This window comes from Sinocyclocheilus grahami, unplaced genomic scaffold, assembly GCF_001515645.1.
Source record: "Sinocyclocheilus grahami isolate Dianchi unplaced genomic scaffold, SAMN03320097.WGS_v1.1 scaffold1170.1, whole genome shotgun sequence".
In the NCBI taxonomy this organism is placed as follows: domain Eukaryota; kingdom Metazoa; phylum Chordata; class Actinopteri; order Cypriniformes; family Cyprinidae; genus Sinocyclocheilus; species Sinocyclocheilus grahami.
In genome coordinates, this window is record NW_015506349.1 from 429,834 (window position 1) to 454,924 (window position 25,091).

The 25,091-nt window shown below is 37.0% G+C and overlaps 2 protein-coding genes across 3 annotated transcripts in view; both read left to right on the top strand.

Moving 5' to 3' along the window:
• Nucleotides 1-15,984, top strand: part of LOC107567578 (SH3 domain-binding glutamic acid-rich-like protein) — a 28,357-nt gene extending 12,373 nt beyond the window's left edge. The window contains exons 4-10 of one of the 2 annotated variants that reach the window (XM_016253272.1): nucleotides 506-583; nucleotides 1,903-2,028; nucleotides 2,347-2,373; nucleotides 3,151-3,171; nucleotides 9,238-9,261; nucleotides 12,706-12,757; nucleotides 15,260-15,984. In XM_016253272.1, coding sequence (XP_016108758.1) covers nucleotides 506-583; nucleotides 1,903-2,028; nucleotides 2,347-2,373; nucleotides 3,151-3,171; nucleotides 9,238-9,261; nucleotides 12,706-12,714 — 285 coding nt within the window. In that variant the 3' untranslated portion in view covers nucleotides 12,715-12,757; nucleotides 15,260-15,984. The remainder of the gene's footprint in view (nucleotides 1-505; nucleotides 584-1,902; nucleotides 2,029-2,346; nucleotides 2,374-3,150; nucleotides 3,172-9,237; nucleotides 9,262-12,705; nucleotides 12,758-15,259) is intronic. The other variant, XM_016253273.1, reaches the window with a different exon arrangement.
• Nucleotides 15,985-16,323: 339 nt separating this feature from the next.
• Nucleotides 16,324-25,091, top strand: part of LOC107567573 (immunoglobulin superfamily member 5-like) — a 38,428-nt gene continuing 29,660 nt past the window's right edge. Inside the window, exons 1-3 of the mRNA XM_016253264.1 lie at nucleotides 16,324-16,403; nucleotides 18,173-18,238; nucleotides 18,881-19,201. Of these exons, the coding sequence (XP_016108750.1) occupies nucleotides 18,202-18,238; nucleotides 18,881-19,201 (358 nt within the window). The 5' untranslated portion in view covers nucleotides 16,324-16,403; nucleotides 18,173-18,201. The remainder of the gene's footprint in view (nucleotides 16,404-18,172; nucleotides 18,239-18,880; nucleotides 19,202-25,091) is intronic.

Sequence of the window (25,091 nt, forward strand, 5' to 3'; positions counted from 1 at the left end):
GCGGTGGGGGGGGGGGGGGGGGTTGTGGTGTCCTGTCCCCCCCAGGATTTCCGCCTATGGTTCCCAGTCATGTAACTGCCATCCACCAAAATATAGCTTTGAAAGACATTATCAAATGTTGAAGTAATGCAGAATACAGATGTAGGGTAAAATGATATATATAATAAATGATATAAATGATATATATATATATATATTTTTTTTAATTCTTTGTCCACCTTAATGTTTCTCCTAACGTGTAGAATAATATAAATTCTCATAAAAAATCATATTAAATTACTTGAAATGCAAAAGCCAGTAAAGCTTCCCAAGAAGGGAACCTTTTGGAATCCTCTAAAACAAGATTCAGATGAACAGATCAACCAGATCAACAAAACATTCACCAGATCAACAAAACATTACCAGAAGAGTATTTGGCAATGAATGGATAAACATCAGTAGAGTGACATTTCCTTGTGAGAGGAAATGTAGAATATTGTATTAATAAAAATCTCTCTTGGTGCAGGAGGCACAACAAGCTGAAAATGCACAAAAGCTTCATAATGGATCTGGCACAGAGGAACAGCTTGATGATGACACAACAGTAATATCTGATTGAACTTTTTTTATATTCTCTTTTTTTGCCATTCACTTTCAGTGCATTTCCAGACACATCCGTACTGCACTTTACTGTATGCCCCTTGTCTGCTTTTAGTTTCAGCTAGGTTTTTGTTCAACCTTACTTTACACTTAGGCTATGTTTGGATTAGGATACACAACATTTAGCCTTTGTCAGTGTTAATGAATAAAAATACAGTTGTTCATCGTTTGTCCATATTACTTCACATTGCATTAACCAGTGTTAACAGATATTTTGATAAAACAAAATTATTAGTAAATGTAGAAATTAACATTAGCTACGATTAATAAATGCTGTATTATTGTTGTTCATTAGTGCATACTAATATTAAAGTGACAATTTTGTCATCATTTAGCCTCATGTTGTTCCCAAAAGAACCACAAAAGAAGATATTTTGAAGAACGATGGTAACCGAACAGTTGCTGGTAGCCATTGACTTCCACACTACCAGCGACAGTTTGGTTTCCAGCATTCTTCAGAATATCTTCTTTTGTGGTCAACAGAAGAAAGAAACTCATACAGGTTTGGAACAATGCGAGGGTGAGTAATTGATGACAGAATTTTAATTTTGCGTGAATCCCTTTAACAAAAGAGACCTTATTGTAAAGTGTTACCTTAAAAATAGCAGGCAGTACAATGTACATTGCTGATATTCCATTCCAAACATAGCCACAAATAAACCTTTCCATGTGGAGCATGCTGTTCCTGTTAATCGACTGCATTTGTGTATGCTTTCTCACAAATACTTAAGTTGAAATGATTGCAATTTTGAATGACTTAAAATGTAGAAATATTGTTTATTTTGTCCTGACTAATGTTTATATTTGAAATAGTTTCAAAGGTATATATAAAAAAAAAATGACTATGCAGTTACAACTCTGTAATTACATGTACTTACAACTTCACTTTGCATTTACAGCTATGTAATTACAACCGTATTACTTATTACTACCCTAATGCTTGTTTGAGGGAAACGTTTTTCTTCCAATGTTTTGTCTTGAAAGATCGAAATATGCTTTTGTGGATTTTTCAACTTTGCAAACTGATTGATAATGTCCATTTTCCATGTCAACATTCCCAACGTCTAATATAACAAACCCTTTTTCTTTCTTAGTACTATTCCACTGGTGAATGTTCCTCCAGTTCATTAACTCACGCCTGTTTTCATCCTGAGGGACCTGTTTTAAAACTTCCTAGGATCCCGTGGTTCATTATGCCAGTGCCTTAGCAGATGCTGTGCTTTTAATTTCTCTTTTCCTGGTATGCGCTGTTTGTTCTTCTAGAAAAAAGAAATCGTAGAGACTGAGCAGAATGGAGATGCACGCATAGCAGAGCTGGAAGAAGATGATCTAGGCAAGAAAGCAGAGACAGATGCTCGAGATGATATCGCAGAAGAGGACGAAGAGAGTGTAACTGACCAACAAAACTCCTACTTAACCCTCATTCCTCCTCAAACATCATCTGTTTTCCTATAGCAGCTCATTCTTCTTCCATATAATCTCATCCTTTGCTTCATCTATTAACCTCCAGGTTTTTTTTTTGAAGGTTTATCTGTAATCTCACCTATGCAACTGAAATTAACATCTAATGCCCTGCTTTACCATCTCCTCTCTTGTAGTTTGATTCCTGCTAGTGTTTTCTGTTGACAGCGTGACTTTAAATTATATGGTGTTTATTCAGTAAATATTTTTTTTCTGCCTAATGTAATTTTTCTTTATTTTTGTTAGAGAAAACCAGCTGAGGAGGAAGAGCAGGTAAGAAAAAAGTGCTTAAACAATTATTCATGAACACTTATATGTGACCCTGGACCACAAAACCATCATAAGGGTCAATTTTCCAAAATTGAGATTTATGCATCATCTGAAAGCTGAATACATAGGCTTTCCAATGTTGTATGGTTTGTTAGGACAATATTTGGCTGAGATACAACTATTTGAAAATCTGGAATCTGAGGGTGCAAAAAAAACTAAAATATTGAGAAAATCGCCTTTAAAGTTGTCCAAATGAAGTCCTTAGCAACGCATATTACTAATCAAAACTCAAGTTTTGATATATTTACAGTAGGACATTTACAAAATATCTTCGTGGAACATGATCTTTGCTTAATATCCGAATGATTTTTGGCATAAAAGAAAAATCAATAATTTTGACCCATACTATGTATTTTTGGCTATTGCTACAAATATACCCCAGCGACTTAACACTGCTTTTGTGCTCCAGGGTCACATATAACAACTTAAGCAAGATAGATAGATAGATAGGTATGTTTTGGATAATGAATATTGTAATTAATACATTTATAACATTCAAAGCACCCATTCCTTATTTATATAATTATATAAATGTTTTCCAGTATGATTTTATTGTGTTCACTTGTTACCTTACAACACTATTACAGTACTATTAAAAGTAATTGTAATAGTAATTAAACTATTACTATGTGTTTGAAAGCAATGTTTAAACCTAATTCTTTTATAATTATGTACATTACTATTCTAACTGAACTATTTATTTTCTTCTATGACTCACAGGAGGAAGGAGAAGAGGACAGGGTAAGACTGAAATCTATTTTTTCTCTCTCTTAAGAAGCAATTCTAACAATAATGGCCCTAGTGTTTACACTTCAAGAAGATTCATGGTAGTCTGTGACATCTCTTGTAGCAGTTAAATTACTGCTTCTGGTTTATTGGACTGCAGTATGTTTCCTTTGGCAATCAAAATGAAAATGTTCCTGTTGGCCAAAGGGACAGGGAGGCACACTCATTGTATTGGTCTGGCTCATCATAAGTACTTGGTACATTATCAGTGCAGCGGCAGACGTTCAAACTAATATCACGTAATTTACGTCTCTGTGCTGATTGGTTGATATCAGAAGGAGGCTAGCCTCCCCTACGAGGTTTCTTTTCTCAACACTCCTCAGCGCAGAAAGTGAACACTCGATGCTGATTGGCTAATTTTGTTTTACCAACGGAGGCACGAGAGCTCAGCTCTCCCCCCAAAAAATACACATTCTGAGACATGAACTGAAATGAATTGTGAATTTTATTAACATTAAATTGTCCTCCTCCCATTTTCACCTCAAAATTATGGGGAAGCTGTGCCTCCCCCGACGAGCCGCCACTGCTTATTAATATATATAAACAAAAGATCCAGTAATCATTAAAACATTTCAAATACCATGGGAAAGTATGTTTTTAATTTATTAAATTTTTTATAATTTATTTTTTTATGTATTTTTATTTTAAATTATTTCTCATCAAAAACTGACAGGTTGATTAATCCCTCTTTATTTTTTATTCACAGCTAAAAAAATACAATGAAACCCTTCAGTCAGAAAGATTATTAAAGAAAAAGCTAATGTTCGCTACTCATTGTTTCAGGTTGAGGACAACCATCTGGTCTCAGAGGTGATTCTTATTCTAGAATGAACAGATTGTAGATCTGGAGTGTGTTTGTAACTCTACTGTTCTCTCCCATCCATTCCTTCTCATCTCGACTGACAACATTTCTATTATTATTATTATTTATTTTGCATCCATGTGTTTTTTTTAATGTGTACCATCTGCTTCTTTTAGTCAGTCATTAACTCAGAAAGCATTTTCACTTGGAAGGCGACACATTTGCATTGGGTTTTGCCTGTGTTTCATTTTCCGTTTGCCTTTGCTTTACAGGTGTCATGGATGCATTTTCTGTTTTTAAAAGCCTTTTACTTGAAATGTTTTCCATAGGGCTGGGCGATATGGGCAAAATAATTATCACGATAATTTTTTTCAAATCAGTCGATATTGATAATTATCACAATAAATGTCAAATCTTTATTTTTTTCAAGTTTAAGCCAGATTTTTTTCTCCAAAGTGAAAGTTGTAGAAACCAGACCACTAATTTTCCTTAACAAAATAAATATCTTAGTAGAAAAATAAATTTCTTCGTTTCTGCATGTTCTAAAAGTGATATTGTTTCAAATCAAGACGCAGGTTTGTGTTGCCTGATAATAATAATATTCGTTTTTTTGTCTCTTAGAATTGCACATTTGGCAGTAGTAGTAGTTTGAGTTAGGATGCAGATGTACATTTTTGTTCATTATCAAAATCAGTAACATCTGTAAAAATGTTAGTTTTTTTTGAGTTTTTAAAAAAATTTTTTATTAATCATTGGTCTTCCATAGAAGCATACTTTTAGATCATGATAAACACAGTTAAAAACCCATATAGCACATCTCAATACCATAGTAAAAATATAACTATATGATTTTTAGGTATTTGTATGAAAAACAGTAGTCTAAAAATTTAGTATCAGGCTAAATGCACACATGCTATAGCTTAATCACAAAAATACTGCAATTATATTCCATTACTCCTTTAATACATTTATTACGGGTCTACATTAATAATATAATAAAATTCGATACAAGTACCCACATTTCTGACACAATACCATAGTGCAGTTAGTGTTACTGTATGGTTACTGTATGCCAGACAATGCATGGTAAATGATGGCAATTTATAGATTGAAAAGCCTTTTGACTGTATGGTTGCACACAGTGTTTCTCCTGTTTGTCAGCGCTGTTTCATCAGCCTTTAAACTAGTTTAAATCAGCGAGTCTTTTTAGTTGTTTGCTAAACTCAAGCGCTTCACACTGGATCTCAAAGCGCTGTTTAGTGCTCGCGTGACCGAGACTCGTCAGCGAGTAAACGCATCTGCTGCGAGCGGATAAACGCTCCGAGTGGCGCAATTCAAATGAGTCACGCTCTTTCGTTCCGCTTTTGGCTCATAAACATTATATCGAACATTTATCGAACTCTTCATATCGTTTTATCAAGGAAAAGTATATCGCGATAATTATCGTTACCGATTTATCGGCCAGCCCTATTTCCATCACAACATCCCGCAACCCCCCCCCCCAAAAAAAAGTTTTTTAACAACTTCTAGGTACTGCAACAACATGCATGAATCATCTTTAGTTCACTAGTTAAGGAAATTTATTTTAATATAAAATATGATTTTACCTAATAACCTGTTATTCAGTTCATTATATTTAGCAGACTGAAAAGGTCCCGTGGAGTAAATTACACTGTATCACTCAAACCTAGGCAAAATGCATGCCAGTCACAGAGCCGGTCACCATTAATAAAAATTATATTAGCAATTTAAATAATTTTATCATGCAATCATCATCAATATTTAAATAGCATTATCCCTGCAAAATCACATCTGCTGTCCTGGAACAGAGCAATAACCAAGTGGTCACTCTAATCATCGTGTCAGTGTGAAATACTGATTCAATTTACTACTACTTACTGGCATTCTTTTAGCTTTACCTTGATATTAAATATCAGACTTCATTCTGATATTTAATGCCCACCTGTCAAAATTCAAACATAGACAAAAATCCTGCACTATATTGTTATTTTTATTGAAAATCCAGCTTTAATAAGCATAAAATACGGTTACACTTTATTTTGATAGTCCACTTTAGACATTCTAATAACTATAAGTAACTTTGCAATTACATGTCAACTAATTCTCATTAATTTGTAACTACATGTCTACTAACTGCCAGAGTAGACTGTAAGGTTAGGTTTAGGGTTAGTAGAATAAGTTGACATATACTTGCAAAGTTTCTTATAGTCAGTATGTTGCAGTTCATCAAAATAAAGTGTTAGAAGATATTAAGCAGACAGTCTACTATTATTTTAATGACTGCTAGTTGACATGTAGTTGCAAAGTTACTTACTGTTAATAAAATGTCTAAAGTGGACTATCAAAATAAAGTGTTACCTAAAATACATATAGAACATGTATGAATGTGGATACAGCCGGATGTACTCTATATTCAACTTTTAATATATAGCTGGGCGATATAATGAACATTTTTCGATGATATAACAATCAAGCAGTTGAGATTTGCTATATAGTGCATACGGCTTAACGTGAGTGTACTGTATGCATACGATTTTCAACTGAACTTCTTTATATATATATATATATATATACAGTATATACAGTAAATGATCAATATAGGTATTGAATGAAATCAGATAGCACACCTGCTGTTCAATGACAGTCTGGTGTGTTTTGAACACTAAACTGGAAAGTACTGAATTCAGTTTATCAGTTCTATTTCTTTTGTCTAAATTCAGCTAGTTAAAAGCTTCTTTCTATCCCTTCTTCTCTCTGCCCACCTGTTTGTTCTAGGCAGAAGATGAGTTGGTGTCTGAGGTAACTTGGGTTTGATGAGAAGTGTCTCTCTGTCTCATTTTTGTGCTTCTGATTTGCATTCCCCCCCTCATTTGGCCACTGATTTTCCGCCTTCATTCTTCCTTTTCACCTCCTGTTTGACTTCTCTCCTCTAGCTGCCTCCTGCCAGTCTCGTTCTTCTCTCTCCATCGTTTTGTCCAGTTGCATGTGTCTCTCATGTTGCTCTTTTCAGCTTTAGCTCGTTCCTCTCATCTGATTCAGTCTGTTCTCCCCTCTAGGAGGAAGAAGAGCTCCGAGAGCTTGAGGTAGATTGATACATGTTTTTTTTTTCCTTTTCTTTAAGATTTTGTCTCTGTTTTCGGAGACGTAAGTGATTCACTCCAACCCATCGGTGATTAATGTAGGCCTATATAATGTCTAAAGTGGACTATCAAAATAAAGTGTTACCTAAAATACATATAGAACATGTATGAATGTGGATACAGCCGGATGTACTCTATATTCAACTTTTAATATATAGCTGGGCGATATAATGAACATTTTTCGATGATATAACAATCAAGCAGTTGAGATTTGCTATATAGTGCATACGGCTTAACGTGAGTGTACTGTATGCATACGATTTTCAACTGAACTTCTTTATATATATATATATATATATACAGTATATACAGTAAATGATCAATATAGGTATAAATGAAGAAATTGCTAATGAGAGCTTGAGGTAGATTGATACATGTTTTTTTTTTCCTTTTCTTTAAGATTTTGTCTCTGTTTTCGGAGACGTAAGTGATTCACTCCAACCCATCGGTGATTAATGTAGGCCTATATAACATGACATAAATTGACCTTATTTAGTTAGAAAACAGGGGTCTAAAAAGGTAAATTATGCATCATTACATGCAACTAACCCTAAGGAAAACCCTAATCCTTACCCTATAGTAAGTACATTCTGATAATTAATATTACTCAGTACATGAATGTACAATTACACCGTAACAAGGACATAGTCAAATAAAGTGTAACTGCATTTTTATTAATTTAATAATTGATTGTAATTGCTATTATTATTCCTGCTGTATTATATGTTATTTTTTTATCAAAAGTACAAAGGTTGAGCTTGTAAGGGTATGCATAAAATTGATCAAAGGTAACAGTAAAGACAATACATTTGAAGTTCTATTTCAAATAAATGCTGTTCTTTTGAACTTTCTATTCATCAAAGAACCAAACGTTTCCACCAAAATATTCATCAGATGTTTAATAATAAGACATATTTCTTGAGCGTGTTTCAACTGACATGTTTCAAAAACATAAACAAATCTTACAGACCCCAAACCTTTGAACGGTACATATTTTTTAAAGAATTATAAATCATACTCAAATCGAACCAAACCATTAACCAAATTTCACATTGCACAATGCATCACATTTAGAAAAAAAATCTTTAATCAAATCATCATCAGAGCAAATATTTGCACTACTTGATGTGGTAATTAGAATTAAAATAACACCTGGGCCTATATTCCATTTCCATTATGATTTATTATTAGTCATAACCTGAGAATTGTATTAGTTAATATGACAATTTTTTTTATGTTTTTAGTTTTATTCTTTACCTAGTGAGAAACACAGCCCAAAAGCTTAAACAAACACTACCTCAAATGAAAAATATGTTAGTAATCAAAAATTTTGAAACACTACAACTCTTTATTTTAATTTTCATAGGTATACATAATGTGCATGTTCTGCATTATTTAACTACATTTGGTTATACACTGACAGACACATTAACAGTTTCTAAAAAAAAATAAATGCTACTAAGTACAAAGACAAATAATCCTGACTAATATGAATCTCTTGAATACTAAAGCAATGATGTTGTGCAAAGATGGCACATGATCAGGAAAGGTTGCGGGTCAGATTTATTCACATCACCCATGTGAGCACTACTCAGTGTGTTGAAGCAAGTGCACTAACCAGCTACGTGCCTTTTTTGTGACAAGGTTACAGACACTTCAGCTTTTTGCACATTCATTTGCAGTGAACTTTGCAGACGATCTCCACGATCATCACCTGGCTTTCATCCACACATGCTGCTTAGCTCTCCACCTCTCTCTCCTTTCTCAGAATTCTTTCTTTCTTTTCCTTCGTCCAGTCATTCCACCCCTCACTTATGTTACAGGAGCAGAAATCATGGAAGTTCTTTCCAGTGGCTGTCACTTTTAGGATCTTTCTTTATTGTGGAAACACACACACACACGTCCCCTCAAACTCTCTTCCACTGCTCGTCCTCATGTAGTTTTCGCTCAGAGAATTCAATCTGGGTGTAGCGTAACCTCCCTCTGTAGCTGTTTGTGTCACTCAGACATACATTGATGCATTATCTTCTGTTTTAATACTGAATTCCTTCATCGCAGGAGGAAGAGGAGCAAGCCTCAGAGGTACTCTCAGCTTGTTTCAGCATGTTGTGGTCGGTGGAGGTCAGGGGCAACGGTGCATGTCATCAGCTGTGTTCCAAATCTTTCAGATTGACTGTGTCAGTGGTTTTCAACCAGGGGCCCCCTAGGGGCCTCAGCACACTTCCATGGGGACCGCAATATGGCTTAAAATGATTTAAAGTTAAACAAAACAAGGTTTTAAAATATGCTAAAATGGCTCGAGATCAAGATGTAAGTTGAAATCAAATTTCTTAATTTAATTTCAGGGTTTCTGCGGGTATTAAAAAATTCTTAATCTGCCCTTCCATTAAAAAGTCTTAAATCGGAGAATGTCTTGATGCAAAAAAATAAAAAATTCCTTCCTGTCTTCCTCAGCATTTTTTTTTTCAATAGAAATATCTAAAACGCTTTAAATCAAGATACATTTACTTGAGATGCAAATGTAAAATGAAGTCTTGAAAATTTGAACAAAATTAAGTGAGTTTATGGTTAAAACAAGAACAATATCTGCTAATGAGGTATGTTTTCCATTTTAAACTAAGCCTATTGGCAGATATTTGTTTTAGTTTTAATCCTAAACTCTAAACTTAATTTTGATCAATTTCACAGAAAACAAGACTGCTTATCTTATGCCATTTTTTTGTGTCTCAATGTATGTATATTGATTTAAGAATCTTTAAACATTTGCACTGGAAAACACAAAATAATACTGAGGAAGAACATCACTTTTTTTAGCGGTGTGATCAGAAAGTACAGTAAAAGTTATTTCCATCTTCTGATGGTTGGGAGCACAGGTATTCAGGCCTTAAGCATTTTGTTTTGTAAAAGTAATCCGTTCAAAGTGTTGCTAATTTTCAACAATTTTCAAAACTCATTTTCTGCTCCCTAGATATTTACATTTAGAGAACATATTGATATATTATGTTCCCTTCAGTTTATTTATTTATTTTCTTTACATGGTCTTAAAAAGTCTAGAATTTACCTTTGTAAAGCCTGAAAATGTTCAGAAACCCTGGAGATATACTGTATATACTAGTCTTTTTATTATATTGTCTAAATTGTCTAATATAATATTTTCTTTACATGGTCTTAAAAAGTCTAGAATTTACCTTTGTAAAGCCTGAAAATGTTCAGAAACCCTGGAGATATACAGAGGGTACGGAAAGTATTCAGACCCCCTTAAATTTTATAATATTGAGCATAGTCAGGGAGGTTGAGAACCACTGGACTACCCACTTGCATCTGAATAAGTTTTGGGTTCATATTTGTGTGACTAAATTGCTTGAAAAAAAATTAAGCAATTTAAACTCTCTGTTACAGTGATTAAAGCTGCTGCAAGTGTCCCTGCTATCTGCCACTGAAATAGCTGTCCTGAGAAATCACACCAGTCTATCCAGTATCAACTTTGACTGAGGTTTTTCTCTGAAATTCCTTAGAAGAAAAATAAAATTGAACACAAGTGAAATGACTTGCTTTAAAGTGCCCACATGTTAGCCATTCAGAAATCTTGGATATGCCGTTCTACCTGTCAGTCATTTTGCATGTTGGAGTTTACTGACATTAGATTTGCGGATAAGTATTTAGGGGGTGGGTTTGGAAACAGAATATGTAATTTAAAGGGTTAGTTCACCCAAAAATGAAAAAATTCTGTCATTAATTACTCACCCTCATGTCGTTTCAAACCCGTAAGACCTTCGTTCATCTTCAAAACACAGATTAAGATATTTTTGATGGAATCTGAGAGCTGTTTTCAGAAATCTTGGATATGCCGTTCTACCTGTCAGTCATTTTGCATGTTGGAGTTTACTGACATTAGATTTGCGGATAAGTATTTAGGGGGTAGGTTTGGAAACAGAATATGTAATTTAAAGGGTTAGTTCAGCCAAAAATGAAAAAATTCTAATAATTACTCACCCTCATGTCGTTTCAAACCCGTAAGACCTTCGTTCATCTTCAAAACACAGATTAAGATATTTTTGATGGAATCTGAGAGCTGTCTGACCCTCCCATAGACAGCAACACAACTGAAATGTTCCCAAGTCCAGAAACGTAGCAAGGAGATCTGTAAAATAATCCATGTGACATCAGGGGTTCAAGCGTAATTTTACGAAGCTACGAGAATACTTTTTGTGCGTGTGAAAAAAAAAGAAGACTTTATTCAACAATTTGTCTCCTCCACGTCACCCTTTAGCGCCATTTTGGAGAATATCAGCTGGACGTAAACAGCGTATGCTGTTCTGTGTCAGCTGCGTCAGATTCCATCAAAAATATCTTAATCTGTGTTCCGAAGATGAACGAAGGTCTTATGGGTTTGAAACGACACGAGGGTGAGTAATTAATGACAGAATTTTAATTTTTAAATACTATCCCTTTAAGAGATAATGGGGATCTAATTCACTTACGGCAGAAAGCAGCAGGACGGCTAACATCACTTACAGCAGCTTTAACTTGATCAAACATATACCTCAAAAATACGATTTTTATTGAACACTTTAACAGTTTAAAATGCTTGCCATGGTAATTTCTGGGTCAGTGTGTTCAATAAAGACATAAAAAGTATTTATCAACTTATAATTTAACATGGCAGCGTCATCATACATCTGGATGGCCCCAAATACTGTTGGGGTTTAGGGCTTCAGTTTTATTTTTATGGTCTTCCTGTCTTTTTTATGGAATATATGCATGACTGTGAAAGTGCATTGCTCAGTAGTATGCGTCAAAGAGTATGTTAATCATGATTTTGTTGCATTAAGAACCTCTGTCAGATGTTGAGCAAGACCATCAGCATGCAATGCACATTGGTTCGAAATGGTGTTTTGATGTGGAGTAAAAAGGAAATGCTGTAATGTGTTTTTCAGTTATCTTAGCATTGGGTATTTTCAGCGAGTGAGAGTCAGTGTTGAAGAGATGTTATAGTGTACAATGGTAGTGTATTGGCCACACAAAGCAGGCTTTAAAGGAATATTCTAAGTTTAATACAACGTAAGCTTAATCAACAACATCCAAAAAAAGAATTTATTTGATCATTTTGAAAATAGAAAAATGAATAGTGTACAACTCTCTGATGCCTTGCTTCTAATTATATTACGGCATATACAGATTATTCCCATATAATCTAGATGCGTCGCAAGAAAAAAAGCTGTGTCTTGCAAAAAAAATACAATTCTCATAATAATTTAGTAACGTTTAACTGATTCAATACTGCTCATGCTGTTTGAAAATAACAAAATGATTAAAATGTATAATCTATGCACTTGCATTTTGATTGATTAACAACTCAGTTACATAGTTTTTGGTGCAGACTTGCATAGTTTACCTCTAGGAGCCAGGCTACACCAAAACAATGAATAATGAATTGGGATTATAGCCAAACACGTTATACAGGAAGCATTTATGGCACATCTAGGGACGGTATGCAGTTAACTGTGTGATTGCTGTCATTCACAGGAAGACTAGTGTCCTGAAGCAGAGGATTCTGGACCCAGATTTTCCCACACAGGTAATAGGGTTTTCTCTGCCACTTGGTGGTGTTGTAGGATACCATTTGCTAGAGTATAAAACGCAAGTGTCTAGGACCGATGATATTGGTCAGTCTGGTGCATCAAGGACAGCTGGAAGATCCTGTCAGAAATGACATGCTTACATTTCCTAAATCCTTAAATTGACTGGCTGTGTTTGTAGCATTAAGATCTCCTTTATTTTGATCTCACAGTTTCACAGATTTATATTTATCTTTTAAGATAGAAGAGTTCATTGAGTAGCCTACTATGAAAAGCTACTGTAACTTTAATAGCTTACATTTTTATTAAACAAGAAGCTCTATTGATACTCTATTGAGTAACATTAAAGTTTCTCAAAATACTTTTGTTCATTTAACACAGAAAGAGGGTGTTTAAAGGTATAACAGTAAAAATTGGCTGTTTAATGCTATGGAAATGGTGACATAAAACCAAGGACAGCTGGAAGATCCTGTCAGAAATGACATGCTTACATTTCCTAAATCATACTGGCTTAACTTGACTGGCTGTGTTTGTAGCATTAAGATCTCCTTTATTTTGATCTCACAGTTTCACAGATTTATATTGATCTTTTAAGATAGAAGAGTTCATTGAGTAGCCTACTATGAAAAGCTACTGTAACTTTAATAGCTTACATTTTTATTAAACAAGAAGCTCTATTGATACTCTATTGAGTAACATTAAAGTTTCTCAAAATACTTTTGTTCATTTAACACAGAAAGAGGGTGTTTAAAGGTATAACAGTAAAAATTGGCTGTTTAATGCTATGGAAATGGTGACATAAAAGAGATTGAAAATGTGAAAACTAACATTATCAGTGGACCTCAAAAAAACTGATTTACTAGGAAGGTATATAATAATATATTGTTAATAGGGATAATTTACATCCAGCTGATCGTTGTCTCAAAATAAACCACAACAGAGTGACCAGCAAAGCAAAGGGATTTATTTTGTGATAATGACCAGGTGGCTATACACGTTCCCATTTATTACACGGCTACTTAACAAATAAATGTCTTACTGTCTTGAGTCGCAAGGTGGCACCAATTGTATCTTCCAGTTTGAAAAGAGAGAGACCATAGAGTAATATGAGAGACATTAGAGCAGCACCGGCAAATGGTCAAATACAGCTATAAAAGAAGTAAAAATTTTCAAATATGTTTTTATCATGATGTTTTTGGCATTATAAATATGATCTATGATTATATTATGATAGATTATGATTATATAACAACATTATGTATTATTATATAAATTTGTACAAAAGTAAAAATAGATATTTGTATAAATGGCCAAACGATATATTTACAGTAATGCCCTTACACTGAATACCTAGCAGGCAAGCGGGCTGAAGCACAAATAAATACACAGACGTGCTGGTTGTGAAGTCAAATATGACAGATGTTTAACTCATAAATATGAATTACACACAAATAATTTAGCATGAGCTTTTACTGTTTTGATGAGTAGTCCATGTGATGTATTGATGAAATGAATAACATAATGATTCAAAAAGCATGTAAACAACAGTTTTAATAGTACAATGGGATGTTCATTTCGTATAATTTCTCATTACACTGTGATTTGAGCAGGAAATGACTCTTGTTGACCATTTTAAATGCTCACATGATCTTGTGAAATATTTCATTTGATCCATATTTCTGACGCAGTCCGTCTCAGGGTTTTATAGGTAATTTTATGTTATTTTATAGGTCAGTGAATAAATGCATGGATCATTGTTGGCCCTTTTTGCACCGAGGGTTCTGACCCGGTATAAAATAACTTTTTTTTTAATAAACCAAAGGTTTACGTCAGTGAATGTCAAGGGTGGTGGTGCATTTGTTTTGTGATTTCATAGAAACAGATAGATACATCTGAAAGCTGCGAGAGAATATTGCGGCTGTCACTTTCGGAAACTAATAACAAGTGTAATGTTCACTCGGCAAAACATAAAAAATGACACACACTAACGAAATGAAATGAAAATCTTCTCTACAATTGGAGATGATCCTTATGTATTAGATACACCCTGCCGCAAGCTATTCATAAAGTGCAGAGGACAAAATTGGCCGTTGTCGTGGGTTGCACTATAAATGACGCCTGCACGCTAAAAAATGCTGTGTTAAATACAATTGGGCTGTTTTGACCCAGTGGTTGGGTTAAATGTTTAACCCAACCATCTGGGTAGTAACCCAACCGCTGGGTCAAAACAGCCCAATTGCTGGGTTTGTCCCTATTTTACCCAGCACTGGGTTGTATTTAACCCAGCATTTTATAGAGTGTATGATTTAAACTCTGCAATATTGTAAACATATTGCTATAAACAAATTTTTCCTTTTTTTCCCTGTTATTTTTCTTCTTTTTTTGTGGCAATCAACAGCATAATTGGGGGAATATCCTGATGTTATTGAACAACTTTTGATGCATCGCGTTTATGAACGCTCAACCGCGCACACACACTTACATTGTGCTTTACATTTCAGCTTGAAGTGACACCCCACTTGCCCTGGAGTCATCGAAAATCGCCCACAAATACCTTCACCGCAGCTTTGCCAAAGCCAAATGTGACACCACTGCACTGGACAATATGCACTAAGGACTCCAGCTTCAAGCCCCCCCCCAATAAATGTGCCTTTTTGAGGTTGCAAAATGCCTTTTTACGCTAGAGTTGCTTCAGCTTAAGTGGTGAGTTTCAAGTGAATTTAAAGGGATGTCTTTTTTCCTTACTGTACATATAGAAAATAGCGTATTCTACTACTTTTAAACTAACGTTTTGTGACTTTATTCTGTAGACTCCCAAATAGTTGTGCCAAACCACTCAAATTAATACTTACAAATACCTCTCTGTGTCTTATATTGTGAAGTACACTACCAGTCATATTTTGGACACACTTTGCAACAATGCTAAAAATAAACTGAACTCATCTAGTACATACTTCAATTAGACTACACAATATGGTTCTAAGATGTTGAATTGTAGTTACTTACAACCACAGTGAAGTTGAAGTTAAAATTAACACTGAAAGGACATCAGTCACAATTCCCTCCTTTTTCAGTCGATTGTGTCTGATTTCAGTCTGAATGTGTGACGTCAGTACTTGCTGGAAGCCATTCTCTGTAGTCAGTTGGCAGTTCTAATGCACTTTGTATGTAGACAGAAATGAATGGTTGGAAAGTCCCTTATTTACCAATAAAGAGTGCGTTTTAAAGGCGCTGTCTGCTTCATTATGTTCTATTCTTGACACATTGTGTGTATTTAAAGAGCAGAAATGTTCAACCAGGGTGGTGCCAATTCAATAAACAGGATGGGACCTTAAAGAGGTTCCCTAGAGATAGTGAATGGAAGACAAGGAGTGGGCCTCACATGTGACTTAACAATAGCAGCACATTTCAGACATTATTTTAGGCCATGACGACAATATTCACTGCAGCCTGTGAGTCACTGTTGGATATTTGCAGTGGTCAGTTCAAGGCTAAAAAGGCTGCTTTGCTTTCAGTAATATTTAACTGGCTAGTTTTGGCTGAATCCCACAGTGCCCAAGAAATTGTTACTGTATTGACTGTGGGAAAAATGATTTCTGTTCAGCCTCTCTGGAATACTGTATAAACCATCCTGGAATATTCAAGGTAAGAATACGGCAGAAAGAACTGTAATTCAAGTGGCACTTTTGTGATGTGTTTTGGTACATAAATTCTTTAATAAGTGGGACAAATGAGGGTCATAAGTGGAAATGGTGATCCATTTCAAAATGTTAAGGTCAAACAGTATCTTGTTCATATGTTGTCATGAGCTTTTAAGATAATGTGTTAGCAATAGACTCATTCGCTACAATGTGGGAAAAATCCCATGTGTAGTTGTTGGGTGTTTTTTTTCCATCCTAAACTCAGAAGAGAAAAAACAGGGATTGATATTTTGCACAAATTTTATTTTATTTAATTTTCATGACAATTATGCAAATTCCCCCCACATGTCATACTGTAATGTAAAAATTGTGAAATTATTTTTATTGTGCTTTCTCACATAGTTTCTCAGTTGAGCTCATACAAGTGTATATTTAATAATAATAATAATTTGAAAGTTTTGGATGGAGCATCAGTCAACATGTATACTTTTCAAAAGTATTTCATGTCATCTACCACTTATACAGTACATGAGGCAGTATTATTATACTGGCTTTAATTTTTCATTATGGACAGGATAATTTCCATTAGTCTATTACAGGAATGAAAATGTAATGTGAATTATGTAATGTGTAACATATATTTAAAAAGTTTCAAGCTATCGCCATTTTTTTTTACCTGGACTTAATATGAAATATATTAAAATATATATTAAACATGTAGAACATTTATATAAATGTAATTCCAAAAGAATACACAATTCAACAAAATGTATTTGGTTATTAGAATAGTATGATAAACGTACCCATCTGGACTATATTTTGCAACACTTTAAGTCAAGTCACCTTTATTTATTTAGCGCTTTAACAATACAGATTGTGTCAAAGTAACTTTACAGTATTAAACAGGAAAATAGTATGTCAATAATGCAAAATGACAATAGTAAACACTACATTTTCAGTTAAAGGCAGTTCATCATTGAATTCAGTGATGTCATCATCCAGCTCAGTTCAGTTTAAATAGTCTCTGTGCAATCAAGTCAACGATATCGCTGGAAATAAAGTGTCCCCAACTAAGCAAGCCAGAGGCGACAGCAGCAAGGAACCAAAACTCCATCGGTGACAGAATGGAGAAAAAACCTTGGGAGAAACCAGGCTCAGTCTGGGAGCCAGTTCTCCTCTGGCCAGACGAAACCAGCAGTTCAATTTCAGGCTGCAGCAAAGTCACATTGTGCAGAGGACTCATCTGGTTCCTGTGGTCTTGTCCCGGTGGTCGTCTAGGAGACAAGGTCTTTACAGGGGATCTGTCTCTGGGGCTCATCTAGTTGTCCTGGTCTCCGCTGTCTTTCAGGGCTGTAGAGGTCCTCTGGGTGCTGATCCACCATCTGGGCTGGATACGTACTGGATCCGGGTGACTGCAGTGACCATCTGATCTGGATACAGACTGGATCTGGTGGCTACAGTGACCTCGGAATAAGAAAGAAACAGACTAATATTAGCGTAGATGCCAAAAGATAGCAAGTACATCTGGTGTTATGGGAAGTGTTCCCAGTTCCGGTTGTCCTATTTAATGCAGCCTAAAAACCTTTAACGGATTTGAATATTAGAAATGTGTTAGCGTGTTATGTGCAAGCCAACTTTAATGCAAGTTGTTTAAGTTTGACTGCACCATTCTCAGTGTGTGTAGCTCATGTTGTAAACAGGGTTAAAATTCACTACAATTTTATATTTTGTGTCAATTGCAAATATTTTCTCTACTGTGTCCTTGCTGCACAGAACAATGGCCTGACTGTTTCTCTGGCAATATGCATGGCCACATCCTCCAGCTGTGTGTAATCCAAGGTGAGTGTGTCATCTGCTAAGTAAAGGCTTGTGTGATTATTCAACTACTACATGACTTTGCTTCCAAGAAAAATTGCTGTAGGATTAAAGTGGAATGTACATTAATACCGGCTTACATGAATACTGGAGTAATTGCTGCTGAAAATTCAGCATTTTTTTTTTTATCACAGCTCTTTTTTATTACTGCACTTACACCAAGTAAACTTTATTTTAAGGTCCAATTCTCTCTATTAACAAACCATTTTAGCTACAACTTTTGCCTCAAATGCCATAATTTTGTGATGTTGGGTATAATTAGGGATGTAGAATATGGTCATGCAGTATATGTGCTTTATGAGTACTAATAAACAGCCAATTTTAAGGAATACTAATAAGCAACTTAATAGTGAACATTGGTCCCCTATACTAAAGTGTTACCTTTTTCTTTTAAATTTATTAATTTACTGTTTTAATCAGAAAGATCAGTTAATAAATCAGAAATTGAAAAAAATGTTTATCAAAGAAGATGGATATTTGGATATTCAAATCATCGTCTCTATGAAATGATTTTTTAAAGTAATACCTCTGAACACAAAGAATGTGTGTCATGTCAGAAAATGCCATTGTCTACAATTTATTCAAATGTGTCTCTCTTCTTCACAGCTGTAGCCTCTTTTATCCATCTAGAACCCAAGAATGCTACTGTGATACGAGGCAGTGAGGCTCACTTTAACTGCAGCACTGATGAATCCTGGGATGTCATGACGTGGCTGTTGGGTGGAAGAACAGTCCTCACCATCTCGGTGGAACATGGTCCTCTGGGCAGAGATGAGCATGTGTCCGCAGTCAATCACTCCATCTCATCTCTCTCCATGTGGGAGTTATTTCTGATGAACGCTTCCTTCAATCCCATTGTACAGGAAGTCATATGTGAATTGCTGCCTACGAGACTTGGCAGACCATCATCAGCCCTGTTTGTACAAGGTATGTGAGCTTTCGTAGAGTACATTTACTTAAATATTTGCAAAATTGTGTCATGCAGGAAAATTTCATATTTTCATTTCTTTGTATTTATTTTTTTGTCTTTTATACATACTTAACCCCTTAGCATTCCTATGTCCTTGTTTGAGCACATGGCTTGTCGTGTGTTTGTTCATGCCATGTGCTCTCCTGTCTATTGTCTTGACCTCACCCTTCTTGTTATCTGGTTATTGGTTCATCTACTCCACTCGTGTCTCCTTTGTTACCCTCCTTGTTTGCTCCCTATTTATTCTCCTTGTGTTTGTAGTCTTGTGCTGGCTTGTTGTTTGTATGTATGTGCTTCGTATGTACCCTGGTTGTTTCCTGTCTTGTTCTGCCTTGGCATGACGTGTTGTGCCGTGCCGTGCTGTGCCCTGTCCTGGCCTGGCTGCCTGTTTTCCCTCTCAGGGTAGTATTTGTTAGTTTTTGTTTTGTTTTATTATTAATAAAATGCCCATTCTTCCTGCACCTTTGAGTCCTCGCCTCATCCCTTTAACCTACCATGACAGAATGAGCCAGCCACATGAGGACTCAGCGGAGAATGGGCTCAGTCCAGCTACCAGCCTCCACTACCTACAGTCCACTCTACCAACGCATTCAGGTAGCAATACTAAGTTCCCTCCATCAACGCAGGACTTAATTGAGGGAATTTGCTATGGAGTTCAGGAGTGCTGCGGAGGAGCTGAACTACAACGATGTGGCTCTCAAGGACTTGTTCAACTATGCCCTTGATGAGCCCATCAGCACTTGGAGGAGGTTCGGTACGAAGCACCTGTCTTTTGGGGCGTTTGTGGACTTTCTAGCCCACAGGGAGAGACAGTCAGTTCTGGAGCAAGAGATACCTTCTCATTTTGTGCCTTTTCACAACATGGCAGCCACTCCAGAGCCTCGGCCCAACATAGCCACCAGTTCAGAGCCTCTTCACAGGATGGCTGCCAGTCCAGAGCCTCTTCACAAGATGGCTGCTAGTCCAGAGCCTCTTCACAGGATGGTCGCCAGTCCAGAGTCTTCAGCCATCATGGATACCACTTCAGTGTTCCTGGGTATCATGAACGTGCCGCACGAAGTCATTAAGGTGGGCACAAGGCGTCTGAGACTGGTTTCCTGTTTGGCGGACCCACCGCTGTTTTCAGCCAGAGTAGCTGGCATTCCAAGGGCCTCAGCACTCTCAAGCACTGCGGTCTCTCAATGCTTCAAAGTCCTGAAGTCCCTAAAGCTATTCCTCTGGCTGCTGCATTCCCCATAATGAGTTTTGCTATCTGGTGTGTTTGGGCCATACACACTTCCTCTGAGGAGGCAGCGGCGTCATCTGTAGAGCCCACTCCAGTCCAAGAATCCGCTTCAGTTCACGAGTCTGCTCCAGAGCCTGCTGCAACCAATGAATCTGCTCTAGAGCCTGTTCCAGTCTGTGATTCTGTGCCAGAGTTCACTCAAGCCACAGAGCTCAGTTCTGTGTTGGCTCCAGCCTGTGAGCTTCCTGCCTGTCCTATCTCGACTAAAGAGGTCGTTGCTGAACCCCTAGTCTGCCCTGTCACAGCCAAAGAGGCCATCTCTGAGATTTTCACCTGTCCTGTCAAAGAGACAATTCTTGAACTCTCTGACCTGTCTGCCTGTAATGTTGTGGCTGCAGAGACCGTTTTTAACCTCTCCGTGCTGTCTGTTACAGTTCCACCTGGTTCACAGTGGTGGTCTTCAGCTCTGGCCTGGTGGGCTTCATCTCCGCCTGCTTTTCCCTGGTGGGCTTAAGCTCCACCCTAGCTCCCTGCTCACCCTGGTTCCCTGCTCTGCCTGCTCCACCCTGGTTCCCTGCTCTGCCTGCTCTTCCCTGGCTCCCTGCTCTGGCGGCTCCGCCCTGGTCGCTTGCTCTGCCACAGTCTCCAGGCCCTCCTCCACTCCACGGGCCTGGCCCACCATCCCTCCCCCAGTTCCACCTCTTTTGTTTCATGTTTCTGATTGTGTAGCATCTGGAATCCGCTCCTTAAAGGGAGTGTTCTGTCACCTATGACCCTAATTTACCCCTTAAATTTAATATCTGGTTGTGCCACCTTTAGCAGGGGCATGTTTAGAGTTTTGGGGGCCCCTCGACTCCACACAATTGCGTGGTGACTAAACACGCTACTGACATTCAGCAGCAATAATGGCAACCAAACTCTTCCGACAACTGGGGATCAGTATTTCACAGTGCAGTGGTGGAATTTTGACCTACTCTTCTTTGCAGAACTGCTTAATTCAGCCATATTGGAGGGTTTGAGCATGGACTACCCATTTAAGGTCCTTCCACAGCGTCTTAATTGAATTAATTGAGTCATTACTTTGACTAGGCCACTTAAAAAATTTAGTTTTCAGAGGTGGACTTATTCCTGTGCCTTGGATCTCTTTTGAAATCATCATTCAGGAATTGTAACTTACCAATTTGAGCCGGAGTCTGATGGGCGGACATTATGCAAATGTGTTACTTTGTGACGTACAGCCGAAGTAACACATAATAAGAATAACAGAATAAGATTAAACAGAATAAGATTCAAATTCCTGACGACTCGTTTAGGCAATTGCGATCCAACTCTTTTTTTGATAGACAATAACTTTATTTATTCAAAAAACACATTATTTTCCACATACTGTACATTATTGTTTCTACTCTATGCCCCGCCTTTCTGAAACGCGTCAATTTTTACAAAGCTCATCAGTCTGAAAAAGCTAGGTGTGCTGTGATTGGCCAGCTATCCAGTGCATTGTGATTGGCCGAATACCTCAAGCGTGAGACGGAAATGTTACGCCCCTTGCCACATTGTGATGATGCCCTGTCAGGCCGGAGTGATGATTCAAAAACATGAAAACCCATTATAAACGAGGCATTCATTGCATCCAGTGGGGACATAATTATGGATTATAATGACTTATACTGTCTTTTTACGCGTTGCGTTGCATCGCGCCGCACCGCGTAAACATAAAACCATAAAATGTGCTGCACACATCCGAATATTTGGGTTGAAGTGTTCTGGAACAGTGTTGTAAATACAACTTAACCACTGATTTCTAGTCGTGTCTAATTTTTGGAAGGCCAAACAAAGTAGTTTCGCTTTCACAACGAAACAGCGCCAAGCATCGCGGCCTACAGTGAGCCGAGGCCGGGGGATAAAGTGAGGAACGGTGGGAGGGTTAGAGTGAGCAGAGGCGCGGGCTTGAGAACGGCGGGGCGATTTTGACGAAGGAGCGTCCGGAAGGACATGTGACGACTCTGGGTTGGACTCCGCTTTGTCCACGGTGAAAGCCGATCCGGCGATCGACAGCGTAAAGTTGTAGTATTTCCTCAGCAACCAGCACGGATCAGCTCCAGGCATGACGAAGCAGATATTGTCCTCTGTTTCTAAGACCAAACAAAGTAGTTTCGCTTTTACAACGAAGCACACAGCGTCTTTACGACATGGCAGCAGAAACAACAAAACTACAGCGAGAATAAAAGTTACGCCTTCTTTCTTTGCGTGAACATTTGGGCGGCGTTATGCAAATCTTCCCACAGAGCGACGTAGGTATGTGGGGGCGTGTTAGAATGAGCCGTTTTAGGTAGGTGTGGCTGACTCTTAACTTTTATAAAGAATATCTCTTTGGATTTGAGACTTTAGTCTTTGCAACTTTACAGATCTTCTTTATGCACCAAGAGCTTGTAACAGTCCAAAGAGAAAGGAAAAATTGAAATCGCATCATATGACCCCTTTAAAGGGGACATAACACACATTTCTGCCAATCTCATGTTGATCTTGTGTACCTATATAGTAGTATTGCATCCTTCATATCTCAGAAGAGTCTTTAGTTTTATCAGATTTATAAAAGAAAGATACAGCTTTACGATTCTCTTTCAAAACAGCCAAGCTCCTGAAGGCGTGCTGTGGGCGGAGCTAAAGAGTCCCGAGCACTTGTGCGCCGATTGCCAACAAAACACAGAAATTTGATGCAGTTTTACGAACTGGGCCTTGTTTATAATGATGGGAACAAACACACACATGCAAAACTCTGTTGCTGTCCTGGAAAAACAAACTGCATCCACTGTTCACCTAACGCTGGGTTCTTTGGGAAGTTGAACAAGGTTCTCTTTCCCTCACATCCAAAAACACACTTCTTTGGTGACATTCTTCTGGAGCGAGTCCTGTGCAGCGGTGCTGACGACTTACGTAACTCGAATGAAGCATGTTGGTGGGTGTGCACTCTCGCTCTCGCTCTATTTGCTGTGTGCATGTGCTCTTCCGGGAGAAGTGCCCATACAAGGAATTCCGCTCTTCATGACGTCATGAAGAGCCATGCTAGAAAAAAACTTTCCGAAACTTATTCGGAAGGAATGTATTTGGCACAGAAATACTCCGTCATACGTCCAAATCGTTTTTTGAAACTTTGGCCATGTTTAGCATGAGAATCCAACTCTTTAACAGTGTGAATAACTCAGAATGCATGAAATAGCATTAGACCCCCCCCTTTAAACTCTCATCTGACTAGAAATTAGATAATGGCTCTGTGGTTCTTTGGAGTCCAAGTGGCTTTGAAATAGCTATGTAACCCTTTCCAGACTAATGTATTTCAGTCACCTTGTTCCTCATAATTTCTGGAATTTCTTAAATAGTGTGTTACTGGGTAACCAACTTCATTCTGTTGAAAAAGTTCTATTTAAGCGTTGATTTAATTGAACAGGGTTGGCAGTAATCAAGCCTGGTTGAGTCCCGTTGAAACCCATTATGAATGCAGTTTCCTAGATTTGGGAATTAGCAACTATTAATAAATACAAATACATTTTTTAACCCTCAATCTGTCCTTGGGGTCAATATGACCCCATTCAACTTTTACTTAGTTAAAAAAAATGGTTCCCTTCATCTTAGTGGAATAAGATTTTGTGACTTTTCTACATTTTCTATCTATATTCACATAAAAAAACCTGGGGTTGATTCGGTTGTTCTTATCTGGTATTTGGGGTCAATACGACCCCACATTGAAATGAATGGGAAATGCGAAAAAATCTCTCTATTTTTTTTTTCATTTGTCAAAAAAAATCTATAAATCTGAAAATTTCCACACAGAAATGAAGGCCTGGTACTAGAGCACAAATGCAATGTAGAAAAGACATGCTCACTCACATGCACACGCACACACACACACACACATGTGTGACTGCTACAGAGAGCATTTTTATAGAAATTGGCAAATAAAATCAATAAATCCTGCATAAATCTGAAAATGGCCACACAAAAATGAAGGCTTGATACTAGAGCACAAATGCAATGTGGAACGAGCATACTCACTCACTCACGCACGTACACACACACACACACACACACACACTCTCTCTCTCTCACACACACACCCCACCACTCATATTTACAAAATATATATCAGAAAAGTTGTGAGAGTAGCAGTTAGCCACTTCCAGAAAAATGAATGGATCTCTATGGGCCTCTGCTGGATATATATGGTCATTACACTTTTTTTTTTTCAAAAACTGTAATTTCTACAAGTTTTTCTCTAACCAGCAGATGGCATAATTCTACACCTAACACCTAGATCAATATCCAGAAACAACTTAAATTAAATTTAGATCATCATTTAAGTGCTTTTTCATGAAAATGTAATATTTCACATGCAAGCTAATGGTGTAGTTGAGGATTTTTTTGTGGTAAATAGTTACAAAAGTACTTTATATCTCCCAAAACACAGCTCTAATGTATAGATGAGAAGTAAACAAACAAACAAAAAATATATATTATTTGTATGATTAAAAATGTATATATTTTTTACAATTACTCTTTCAATTTTGGGGTCATATTGACCCCAAATACCATTAGTGTAAACAGGAAATGAGAACCATATGAGG